General features: G+C 36.4%; 1 protein-coding gene across 1 annotated transcript in view; it reads right to left on the bottom strand.

Moving 5' to 3' along the window:
* Nucleotides 1–12,296, bottom strand: part of DNER (delta/notch like EGF repeat containing) — a 93,164-nt gene extending 80,868 nt beyond the window's left edge. The window contains exons 1-2 of the mRNA XM_026854999.1: nt 12,240–12,296; nt 252–548 (exon numbers count right to left, since the gene is read on the bottom strand). Of these exons, the coding sequence (XP_026710800.1) occupies nt 252–548; nt 12,240–12,296 (354 nt within the window). The remainder of the gene's footprint in view (nt 1–251; nt 549–12,239) is intronic.
* Between the last annotated feature and the right edge of the window lie 930 nt (nt 12,297–13,226).

The raw sequence follows: 13,226 nt of genomic DNA, 5'->3' as shown, positions 1-13,226 counted from the left end.
GGAAGAAACAATATTATCCCATTTCAAAGAAATACCTAATACAACAAGTTGGCCAACTTAAATCCATTACTTTTAACAAGTATTCATATTCATTGTGTTTAATTTTATTAGCATACTTAACTCAGGACAGAAATCATATCTTCAGTCCCCTCATGTAGACATCCACGACAACATGCACAAATTACAACCCAACAACGATAACACTTAAAAGTTCTTTTCTGTGCATTTTTGTTTAGATAGAATATTCTCACCTCTGTTTCATCCCATTTCAGATCTACAACTTTCTGTCCCGCTTTTGGCTGCCATGTAGGTAACGTCACAGTTGCTCTTGAACGAGGAAGAACAATGTCAGGTTCCAAGGTGGATGAGACCAGTCTGCTCTGTCTTGGTGACGTCAGCTCTGTCCATTCAGAGACTGGAAGGCTGTGAAATGAGTGTTCACAGTTTGTTCCCTCATAGCCTTCATTACAGACACAGAGGTAGCCATCACCGCTAGCGCTGCAGTTACCATGGTGACAGGGGTTGCTGGCACAAGGATCTGAAACAAACTGGGAAAAACATATCATATAGGTCAATTACTGCATATAAAGGATTTATTTCTGAACTTTACAGAGACTATAAAACAGGGTTCTTTTCTCTCACTGCATTTATCTTCTAAACATATTTATGAACCAAGCTCATCTTTGATGTATCTTCAAGGAAATAAATTCAAAGAATATAATTAATCTATATTAACCGCTTTTCTCAGACTATTTAATGTTAATTCACTGTTGACACATTAAAGCAAAGTGATAAACACAAAGCAGCAACATGGCCACTGTTCATAATCAGGAATTTTCAAACGCAGTCTTAAAAGAGTAACCTACCCAGGGAAAACAACAGTCATCTAGAAATTTAACACTGTAACAGAAGTAGGAATGGGGCGCAGCAGGACATGAAGCAGCTCCGTGTTGCCAGCATTAACCACATCACCCAATCCTATTTGTGGACACAACTTCTATTTAAAACAAATAGAGCAGCCTTGTACCCGCACTTTGTTTAGTGGACAGCAGTTTCAGAATCTAGTTTGCTCTGGTGCTGAAAACTGTCTATCAGGAGTTAGAAGTTGGGGCAAAAGTGTGCTTATTTTTAAAACAGCATCTGTTAGTGCAGGACAGGACTGAGCTCAGTGATGTAGGAAAAATCCTGTCCTAAGCTCACCTGCCACCTTCTAATTTCTAGCTTAAATTTATCTACAGCTAGTTTGTACTCAGTTACTTACATCATCATTGACTTTCAGGTTAAATGCCTTTTCTCTCTTCTATGCTGATGTTTACATCCATGATGTATTTATAGAATACATCTACAAACCTTTCTCAAGTTTCACCTCACAGACTAAATAAGCAAAGCTTGCCCAGCCTCCTTGTGGAGGACAAGTCCTGCATTCACATGAGCATCTTTGCACTCCAGACTCCAAAGTTTAGCACTGCCTTTTGCAAATGCATCGATACTTTTGTTTGTCCTGGAAATAGCTTCCTTGATATTACTTAAATGTTTGCCTTAGAGCTAAATCACACTGCTGACTCACTGTCATGTCATTTGACCAACTAAGCCAGGCAGTTCCCTTGATTTGTCTTCACGTCAAAGGGATAACCCATCACTGGAAACATACATTTCCTCAGTCTTTAAGTGCAGATTTCACCAGTCTTTAAGTGCAGATTTAAGTGCTCCAGTCCTAAAGGTTACCCAGTTCTTCCTTGTACAATATTCCAGTTCCCTACATAAGCAATGTTTCTTGTATTTCTCAGTGAAGGACTGCAGTTATTTATTATTAAACATTTGTTTCATTTATCGTAACAATTACATAAGCTTTATATATCATTAATGTCATAAAAACAAAGTGTTGAGTCTACACAAGGACACCTTTCCATCACTTCAAAGGCCTGGCATCAGGGACACCAAATCTTAGTATTACACTTTCTTATCTAAACAGCACTATTATTGACCTCAGCTAGAATTCTTTCTTTGTCTGAAATTTTACTGTACCTTAGCCTCTGTAACATTTTTGGACAGAAAACAGAGAAAACATTATTATGAAAGTTAACTTTGGAGACAGTTAATGATGAATGTCAGATTTTGTACTGACTGATGCAGAAGAGTTAGAGGCCGTGGAAGACAGTCCAAAATATATGGTCTGCTCATTTATCTCATGGTTTGATTATAGCTCTGAATGGTATTTACTCTGCATGGAGACACATCTCATACATATCAGGTGACACACTCAGTAGCAGGGTCAAACTCTGACTCTTCTTCATTTTTAAAACTCAACTATATAGTGAGTTTATATGTACTTAATATATCAAGTAAGTATGGATTTTTATGATCAAATGGGTTTATCTCAAGTCTCTCCTGCAAATCAACAGAATATATAAGTTCTCAAAGAACAATTGCTAGATTGCTTCTTTGCAAAATAATATTTAAGTGACAGAAAAGAACAGTTTCCAGGAAGGAACACAACCTAGTTCTGTTCTATGGTTTGTCAGTTACATTTCAAGCTTGCTCCCAGTGCTGAGTAGCAGAGATTTTCACAGAAACTTCCTTTTCCTTTAAGAGGGTTGAAGATAAAAAGTGTTGATGTGTGAACAAAACCCAGTTCAAAAATTGTTTGCAACAGTTTTTTCATGTTCTAGTTGCTTGGACTAGATCCGAGTTTCAAAGACATGAAGCTATCCTAATGTTGGATAAGCTCTTTACTCATTCTTTCACAATTAATCCAAATTCACATTAACCCATTTTTGATTAATAAATGCCCATCTATTCTATTCTGATGAAATTTAATTGTTCTCATCACATGTAAAATATTATTTGCAAACCTAATAACAAGAAAGAAAAAATAATATTTTCAAGCAATCACAAAAGGCATTTTTTCCCCTTAGTGAATACATCCATTCACTTTACAAGCAAAATAATAAAAAGTGCATTGCAATACATGTTATTTGCTGTAAACTTCTGAGCTTGTTTGACTGGAAACAGCTGTGCTTACTGCCACCCATACCTTGCACCTTATGAATCGCCACTAACTTTCCACATGCAGTGAAAGTGAAATAATTTAAGACTGCTTTTAATGAAGAACAAAAAAAGATGAGTGTAGATATAGAACTTCAGCCATGCACTTGGTCAGAATTGAGTTTTATGAAGTACTTCACAGGATTTAAACTTATAATTCCCTTTTCTTAGTTACTATTAATTCTAAAGCTCATTTTTCTTTCAGTAAGCCTATCAAAATAAATCGGCCTCCTTTGTGCATATAAGTTTTCTGTTGAACTCAAGAAAACTCATTTTACTTAGCAATTAAAAAGAGATGAGGAAATAAAACTGATTAATTTGTGATGGGTGATGTTTCTGTGGTTCCTCTAGTCCTCTCAAAGACTCTGAGAAACATCTTGACACAGTGAACTGCATGGCTACATCAGAATTAAAAGGTAGCAAAGTTGCAAGACTTAATCTTCAACAAACTTTTCAAGCTCACAGAAAAAAGCTCACAGACTGTCCTTGGTCTAGTTGTGAGCTGAACATAAGTATCCCATGAGTACATAATTTTAAAAGCCCTTTTTTAGCCATTGTTTGTGAAGTTCACAATATTTTAAAATACTGTTGCAAAGAGAAAAGCAGGAAGCAAGTAATATGTATCCACATAGAACATGATTAACTAATAACACAATATAATCACAACAAAAAACTCCCAGCATTTTTTTAGGTGTAGAATTTCAATAAACTTGATTAAGAAAGTATATTTAGTATCTAGGTCTCTTGTTTTTGTCCCTATTTCTCTATTTACTAGTCTGGTTTTATAATACATTCATTGACTAAACAGGCACAGTCAGCAGTTGCAACTTCCAAAGCTGAGCTAAAAATCATAAAACGTATTTGCATGCAATTACTATTCCATATGTCTAGGCAGTTGTAATCTTTGGAGTATTTTTCAAATAGAATCCTAAAATAGATGCATACCAAGGTGCCCTTTGTATTGCAGTTAATTTCCAAATGCAGACTGAATATGGTAAAACACTACGCTTGCTTCAGAATCACATTCACAAACGTGGATTGTTTGCCAGCCGGTCCAATTGTTTCCTAAGGTTTCAGTTTAAGAACGGCAAGATGTAAATCTGTAAGATCTTTCTGCCAGTACTCCTTTTGGTGACACCAATTTGCCATTCAATGCTCATTCAGCATCTCTTCAGAGAGGTTCTACTTGTTTTACCTGGAGACAGTCCAGGTAGATCCTCCAGAGAGCTTAAAAAAATAGAACAGTAAGACTAAAGAGAAGGCTATAGATGAGCTCCTAAACACCACAAAACCTGTCTTCCACCTCTGAGTCTCCTCTTAGATGTGTTAGTAAGAAAATAACTTTTGGCTGTTTATATTGCTGCAGCCTGCAATCACAGAAAACATTATACCAGCTTGCAACCCCAGTAAAATAAGAAAAAAAAAACAAAACAGAGTAAATCCAGTCCTCATATTAGGAATTCAACAGATTGTTTAAATCCATTCTACACAGTGAATGTCAACCTGTTAACAAAGCCAAGCTGACACAATGTCAGACTGATATTTTACACATGTGTGCAGTAGCACTCACAATCTCTGAAACAGTTGTCAGATATTAAAAGCCGATATAATCTATGAGTTTCCAACTCTTCAATGGTTTCCTGAGATAATTTTTCCAGTTACAGGATAAAATGTTGTGTTTTCAGATACATAAACTGACTCTATCTGGTTGGCATTTAGACAACTATTTTCTTCATGTATTCTGATAAAAATAGATCTTAGGAGAAATTTAAAACAGTAAAAGGAAAACTAGCATTGCACTTACATTTCTGGAGAAATTCCCCAATACAAAACCAAACAGCTTGACCAGGAAGAGATCATGGGAAGATCTACCACATATCACAAACCGAGAGAAGGCATCAGACACACCAATTTCAAGCTATGCACAGTATATTAAAAACTATCCACTTCTGAATAGTTTAGAAGGAAAATTATTAAAACCTACTAAGCTATTATCAGTTTGTTTTTAATACAGTAAGTAGGAAAAAAAAGATTTTTCTTATAAGCACATCTGAAATATCATGCTATCTATGCATATGCATCAATTTATGAAAGAGATGGAAACAGATTTAAATCTTTTAGATAGCAATGGCAATAAAGATTATCTAGAAATGTAATCTCTTTGAAAGAATTTTAATTATGTCCAAAATATTATTTAAACTCAGCCTCGTTCTATCCTTCATTCATCAGTGAAGTTTTAAATCCCATTCTATCACACATTAAATATTAATGCAAACTAGGAAACGAAAGACAAGAAAACAGGATGAGTTGAAATAGAAAAAACTCAGATGTTCCAAAAAGCGTCCAGAGAAAAAGCATTGAGATTAGTATATTGAACCAATGCATTTTCTTCTATTTTGACAAAAGACTGTCTTGTCACTCAGTGGGACTCAAGCAACATATGTGGGTTCAGCTTCTGGCTCTCCCAGAGACATCCTGTGTGACCTGAGAACAGTCAGACTCTATCTCTGCCTCTCTCCTAACTGTAAAATGAAGATTACACTTCCTTTCTCACACTGCCTGTGTTGTCTGGTTAGAGAGCAAGGATGGTAAACACAGAGCCAGATGTAGATAGGAACTCTCAAGCAGCAGTGAAATACAAATAAATATAGTAAAGAAATATATCTCTGTACAGAAGGCTCAATCTGTAACCTGCAGCTATTCAGGTTTGTTTCTTTCTTATTCTTTCTTTCCCTCTCCTTTGTTTCTCTCTGTGGCTATTCAGGTTTCTTCTGAACACTTCTTTGCTCAGATAAACAGGATCATTCGGAGAAATATCCAGCAAAGATTCTTTAAAGTTAAGAAATTCCTAAATTATATAATCTTTTCTAATTAACCCACAAAAGACAGCAAAATCATACTGATATTGCATGTTTAGACACTATACTCTTCCATCAAAACAAGATCTCTTGAAAACAAGTAGGCTGACAAATACATTATCTTTCCAACTGTAACCAAACATAAGAAATAAAGAGAGTGGCTAATACACTATGATTATGAAAGTTAGGATGAATGAGATTTTTTTTTGCCTCGTGAGAATGTAAAAATTCATTAGTAACAGCACCATGGTGCACATAGGTATCTCCACCTTAAATGGCTGTTACTGCAAAGCTGCCTGCAAATACTTTTGCATATGTGTTTAAGGATGCTCTTGGTACTTCTACCACATGTGGAGAACTAGTGCTAGGTCACAGTGAAACACTGCCTCACAGGGTGCAGTGACCACCTGGACCTCGGTCAGACACCAGCCAGTCCCTACAGGAATCAGAATATGAACTGTATCTATTTGAGCCCTGGCTATCAGGGACTTCAAAGAATGGACAGGCCATAAAGTAACAGAAGGTGCTTTATGCAGAGCTCCTGGAAACCAGAGCAATTGGGGCTTGCTTTCCCATCCCTCAAAACAATGTAAGCAGGACAAAACATTTATATAGTACAGAAAACATTAACATGGCAGCTACATCAGTTCCAGTTATTAGAAACTACAAGCTGCACACAGAACTGGAATTAATTAAGATTTAGAGGGCTGACGCTAAGAACTGTATCGTACTGAAACTACAACGTAAGCAACTTCTTTCTAGAAGTAAACATTTTACTGTTTTCCTTTAGCAATTCCACTCAATGCCCTAACCCATCAGGAAAGACATCAATAAGTCTAACAAAGTGGTGCAACCTTTATCAGTTAATTCAGAACATGATTCTTTGAAACACCAACTAACCATAAGCATTTTGGATTACTTCCAAGCTGCCATTCTCATTCTATGAGTTTTGAATATTCAGAGTAATGAAACTGCCAGCGAATGTAATAAATGGATATAAACCATTTTCTTTACTTCAGTGAAGCAGCAGAAAAATGCCCACAGAAATTGTCTGTTTAATTGAGAACCAAAGCATGGCTGCCCAAGTCTATTTGAAAAACCAGCAAACATAACAAGGCAAATTTTAAACAGCATGATAGGCTTTAAAAACAGAGCTCTGGCAAACAGCTAAGTTACCCATGCGTAATGCTACCATACATCAACTACTTTGCTCATTCGTACCTCAAGGCATACTGAAATGACTACAAAATAAATTGAGATCACTTTCCCCCTCCCTCAAGAAAAGGAAAAAAGTTACTTCACACTAACCACAGAGTACTGCTAGATGTAGATAATTACTAAGAAGCATCTTATAGGTTTTCTCAGCTTTCTTCATCAGATTATTTTTAATAATTTCTTTTTTTTTTTAACATGTTTCTTTATCCTGTTGGGAAAGGCCATTCAAACTGTTTGATATTTATCTAGATATAGTGGATTTAATATTACATTTCAAGTAGACAGCCTGTCAATTTACTGTGTTTTTCAGCAACACCCATACTTAGCAAAGATGTTTTTTAAAAACAAAATTAGGTCAAAATATCTATCCTGAAGATAGAGACTTTCTGACAAGTAGTTGACCTCAGAAGTATCAATAGATCTGTGAGGATTATATTGAGGCTTTTTACTGCAGCATCACTTCATTTTACTCTCAGTACGGGTTGGCAACCTACAGTAAAATTGTTAAATGGGACCCCAGTGGCACTCTCATTACTGGTAGTAAAACTAGGGGGTAATTCTGAAGACAAAGCATTAAATTTGTTAGAGTAACGTAACACATTTGTTTGTTTAGCTCTTATGCTATTATTTCATTATGAAGGCATCACACAGTGAAAGAATTATCAGTAGTGTCTTTATTCTTAATATTGTTTTCCCTTTTAAGAAGTATTTTTTCCTGAGCAACAGTAGGTTACACAAAATAATTTTATGGTAGGACATCATGTAATGATATGAAAATTGGTCACATTTTTATTTCTATAATTAAGTTTCTGCTTGTTTCAAATACATTGTTCACATGAGAAGCTGAAATTAAGTAAATACGCTCCCTTATATTATTCTAGAAGTCATTAATTGACCCAAAAAAATGACACGTAATATTCTATTTTAAAAAAGTGTTACAACTTACATGCAAAAGACTTTAAGATATTTTTAAACAAAAGATTAATTCATTCTGATTAAGTTTGAAGTTAAGCATATGGGTCACAGTCTAATTCAAAGCTAATAATATTACTTCAAAAATCTTACAAATTCTGCCACAGATACTCAGTTTTATGACACAATCAGGATTAGCCCAGGGAGGAACACCATTCAAATATCTTTATGAAACAAAAAGTCCCAAACAATCTGCTACTGGGATTGTCAAAACTGACTAAAGAAATTACTTATCCTACTGAAAGTAAGACATTTTCAATTCCTATATTTTTAGCTGTTTTAAAAGCAACAGCACACTATAGGGTCCATTCAGGTAGGCAAAGTTTTACACAATCTATGTGTCTGTCCACCCTTATAAATTCAGACCCCAGTGAACAAACCAGATTTTATAGTTTTCCAAAGATCTCAAAAATAATTAAACTTCTTTTACTTCCATTGCATGAACAGGCAACCAAATAGAGGATCAAGCCTGTGTAAGTGCTCTAACTGGTAAAAAGACCACAGCATAAGCTCACACTTTATTACACAGCAAGCTAGCTACAAGACAAGAGCACCCTTACAAAGTTCAACAACGGGAACATCAACAGCATTCCCATTTTCTTTAGCATCGACATCAATCAACCTCCAGACACAAATTCACATAAACCAAGACTTCATTAGTTCAAGTACTCATGACGCTTCTTGATTTACAAGTCTGAGTCTTCAAACATTTTCTAGATGAGATAAAGCAAAATAGGCACACAGTTCTTGTAAGAACAAGAGAAGGACTGAATAACACAATGAGTTGTGCAGTAAAACTATGTGGTTGAACCATCAATACCACATTGTCCTGGTTCAGCCAGGGTAGAGTAAAGTTTTCCCCAGCAGAGATAGAGGGGGAAGGGACCTCCAGCCGGGTTATTCATACCATGCTGACGTCAGGTCCGGGGGCGGAACCCTTTCCTTGCTCCTTGGCAGGTTCGGGAGGGAATTTTGCTTTCTGTAGACCAGCTAGCGGTATTTCTCTGTATATCGTTTGTCTTGTTCACTGTTATTGCTGTTTATTGTTGTTACCATTGATACTGTTGTTGTTCAGATGGTTCTATCACTCTGCTGTATTAAATTTCTTGTTATTTTAGCCGGGGTCTGTGTTTAACTTCCAACCCGATCAGCGCGGGTTGGGGAGGGGCAACTGCCACGTGCTCTCTCATCCCAGCAAGGATTAAAACTTGCACACACACGAAATCCTGAAAAATAGATGTGACAACTCGCTACTGTCATAGCTTTTTGCCCACAAGAGGTTGTGGAAACAGGAAAAGAAAACACATCCATAAGGTATCTAGGAGATGTGATATGATCAGCAGCCCACTGATGCCATATTTTTCCAAATCAAGTATGAAAAAACAATTAAAATTTGGCAAGTTTGAAAATAAATAGTTGTTACCATTTCAAGCCACAATCCACCAGAAAGGAGACATTTTGCCAGCTGAGACATTTGGCAATCAATAAAACAGAAAATGCTTATGCACCTGGTCAAACAGACGAGCATTATACAGGTCCTCCAGCGCCTTCAAACCAGCAATGCAACCAACATTACTGCGCTCGGTGCGGTACTATTGACAACACAGTATATCACAGGTGTGTGGTCTCATGAATTTTTTTCTTATTTCTCATACTTAAACATCCTGCCAGATCAAAAGTTAAAACATTGTTTAGTTGGAGAAATACTGAAAGAAAGATAATAAAAACTGCAAATGCATGAATGCATTCGCTCAGTATGCATTGTCTGTATTGCTATTTTGGATTAAGTTACTCCCTGTGATCATTATTTTAAAAATTCTTTCCTCTGTATATTAATATATACTTGATTTTAATCGTTCAGGCTCAGGACTAAAATTTGAAGACTCAGCTACATTGTTAATACAGTTATTGGGGGTTACATATCGAATAATTAATTGACCCACTGAGCAGAACTGACATCTATAGAGAATCAGTGAAAAGGGATGCCAGTGTGAAGTAGCTGCCTTCAGTTCTCTGGTTGTTACACAGGCAGACTCACAGCCTTCCTTCTTGGATTAGGAATCTAAACATTTTTCTGGTCACAAACGATTTTTTCTTTTTAGACAGGGTCAGAGGCAGTATAGAAAAGTCAGCATCTTTATCTCACAACAAAGCATCTGCCTACACGTGAAGAACAATGTCCAAAGAGGTTCAACTCAACATTCAGTTCCAAATCCCTGAAGAATTTATCATTTTACTGCAAGAAGTAATTGGACTAAATATTTGAACAATGTTAGGAACGGAGATAAAAGCCCAAAATTTCTCTGCTCCTCCTTGCTTAAACACCATCACTTACTCATGTTGACACTCATTCCCATCGTCACACCCTCTGCCCCTGTGAATTTGCTCTGTGAAAGCAGTTTCAACTACCAAGTTTTATCTCACATTTTATGACAGGCTAACAGTGAACTCAGTTGGTTCATGGCAGCTAACACACAGTAACTTGTTAAGGTATGACAACAGCAGCATATGCCTGAATGTTGAGAATAAATCAATCTTCAGATGCATAAAATAGGTCTTTATATGCAGTGGTTCAAGGCAGTTGTTCTTTTAACCTCATCTGAAATAACTGGCTTGCCCAGTCAGTAGAACAACATTCTTGGGACTATTTTTAAAAAACAAATTTATTTTGTTTACATTGTATTAAAATAAACTGGATTATGATTTTTCCCACAACATACACAGTAACAATTGTTCAGGGTTTTATCTCTCTAGCCAACGCCAATACAGTTTTCTAATGTCCGGTTTTAATTATTTTCTTGTAATTTCAGCTTCTCAATCTCATGACTTCTAGTTATATACACAAACTTTTCATTTACTTCATGCAGAGGAGTGTGCCTTCCTGCTAGGACAACTCAAACAGGGATATACCTCTAAAATCTCTAAACCTAGGGAAATAGAAATTTGGTATTTAGCCCACCTCTCTGGGACAGCAGTATGTACTCTCATGTCTCCTGCAACAAGTTACAGGGAGCCTGTCATTACAAATAGGAGAATTACTCCTCAGTGTGTTTTTTTTTCTCTCCGTCACATCAGAGATAACAAGAACAAAGTTGGTTGTTGTAAGATCTTCTCACTGGTGTCTCCAGGATGCCATGTATACTCATTGTTCAACATAATCAAAGATACATGTAGAAAAACTCATCATCAATCATTTTAGATCTGCCCTAAAGATCAGAGCTGTTACCAACATTAATGAATAGTTCCTGAAAGAAATGACAGGATTTGTGCCCCCTCTAGAGGAAAGGGCATAAATGAAGGGGCCATGTCCCTTGACAGGGCTTCTTTGCTTAAATCTCTCTTTCAGTTTGTCTAAACACTGGGATCTACAAAATCAGATACAATACTTTACAGACCATTTTTCTACCACTGTAGAAAGCAGGGCTGTGACCTAAATAAATTCTCCTATGAATTTTGTTCATGAGGTCATATATCAATTGATCTTATATCTGTCATCAAACTACATCTTGTGCATGCTGTCATTCTGATGTGCACTATAAACTCCAGGAATTAGTATTTTTTTAAACAATACCTCTCTACAATTTCTCTCACTCATACAAATTTCTTTTGATGTTTAACCGCATGAATTTCTGTATCCAGACAAGTTGCAACTTATGTCATAGATCATTCCCCATATTTTTCTACTTCTCGAAATCCTTTATTACTCTCTTTGAATGACTTCAAATCTGCTGTCTTAGATAATAATCCCAATACTAATTTATGTCTATTGGCCTGGTCCTTTAATGCTTTGTTGCTATGAATTAGATTTATCACTTTCTGAACTCAGCAATACTTCATGGCATCTAAAAAAAATTCTACAGCAGTAACTGTAGAACTTCTGTGAGGAAAACTTTCTGTAAGGAAATATTCCTTTAATCTGATTTAAATCTTCTGTTTGGAAATTTTATTATATGCTCCTACTCCTTATCTGGCGATATTTAGCAAATATGTTGCGCTCTTCACACCACTCATGATTTTTGAGACTTCTGTCACAACTGCGTTTGGAAAAGAGGTGAACGAGATAAGTTTTAGATATTCAGAAGTTGTTTCATATACCTTGTCACTGACCCTTTCTGAGGTAGGGAGAGAGCTCCAGACATGTTGGTATACCTTGGATTTATATACCGGTACAGTGACATTACCTGCTTTTTCCTCTGGTTCTTTCATCGTAGTAATCAAAATATTAAAACCGACTCTTTACAATGATCCTCATTTGTTTTGCCACTATATGTCATTTCCTACCTATATGACACATAAAAACAAAATTTATTGCCTTTACAGGTTCAGGCACAGAACCTCTGAGGTTCTGTACATCCCATTCTCTTGCACACATGTGTGATACCTAGTCGATGGAGAATACCTACACAAATCAGGAGGGTAAGGATTTGCAGGTCTGATCACAATTATGGTGGAAATCTTTGTATTGGATATAACAAAAAATAGTAGCAGAATTCTATTTCCGGCAGATAGCTCTAGCAGCCTTTTATTAATTCGAGTCCTGTATGCATGCTTGCATTTTTAATAGTTTTCTGTGTATTTTTTTGCAAGATCCGATTATTTCTTATCACAAAATATTCATTTATGGTGACAAACAGCAGGGCTTTTAAAAGGCTGTCCTGGTTTTGGCTGGGATAGAGTTAATTTTTCTTCTTAGTAGTTAGAATAGTGCTGTGTTTTGGATTCAGTATGGGATTTGGTATGAGAGGCATGTTCATAATACACTGATGTTTTCAGTTGTTACTAGTGAGATCAAGGGCTCTCTAACTCCCCATGTTCTGCCTGTGGGCAGGTGTACAAGCAACTGGAAGGGAGCAGAGCCAGAGCCAGGACCCAAACTGGCCAATGAAATATTCCTTATCGTGTAAGGTCATGCTCAGTATATAAAGGAGGGTCAGCCAGGAAGGAAAGGGTTTCTCTCTCACTTCTGGGATTGCAATTGTGGGATCTTGGTATTTCAGGATTGCTAATCAGGAATGGGCTGACTATCAGTCAGTGGGTGTGAGCGATCACCTTCTGCATTACATGTTTGTACTTTCTATTATTGTTATTGTTTTATTCTATTTCAGTTATCTCATAGGTTTCTATCTCAACCTACGA

Source organism: Athene cunicularia, assembly GCF_003259725.1.
Source record: "Athene cunicularia isolate RWA chromosome 9 unlocalized genomic scaffold, athCun1 chr9_part1, whole genome shotgun sequence".
Classification (NCBI taxonomy): Eukaryota; Metazoa; Chordata; class Aves; order Strigiformes; family Strigidae; genus Athene; species Athene cunicularia.
The sequence above is the reverse complement of the archived record's forward strand: the minus strand, read 5'-3'. Positions and strand labels throughout refer to the sequence as shown.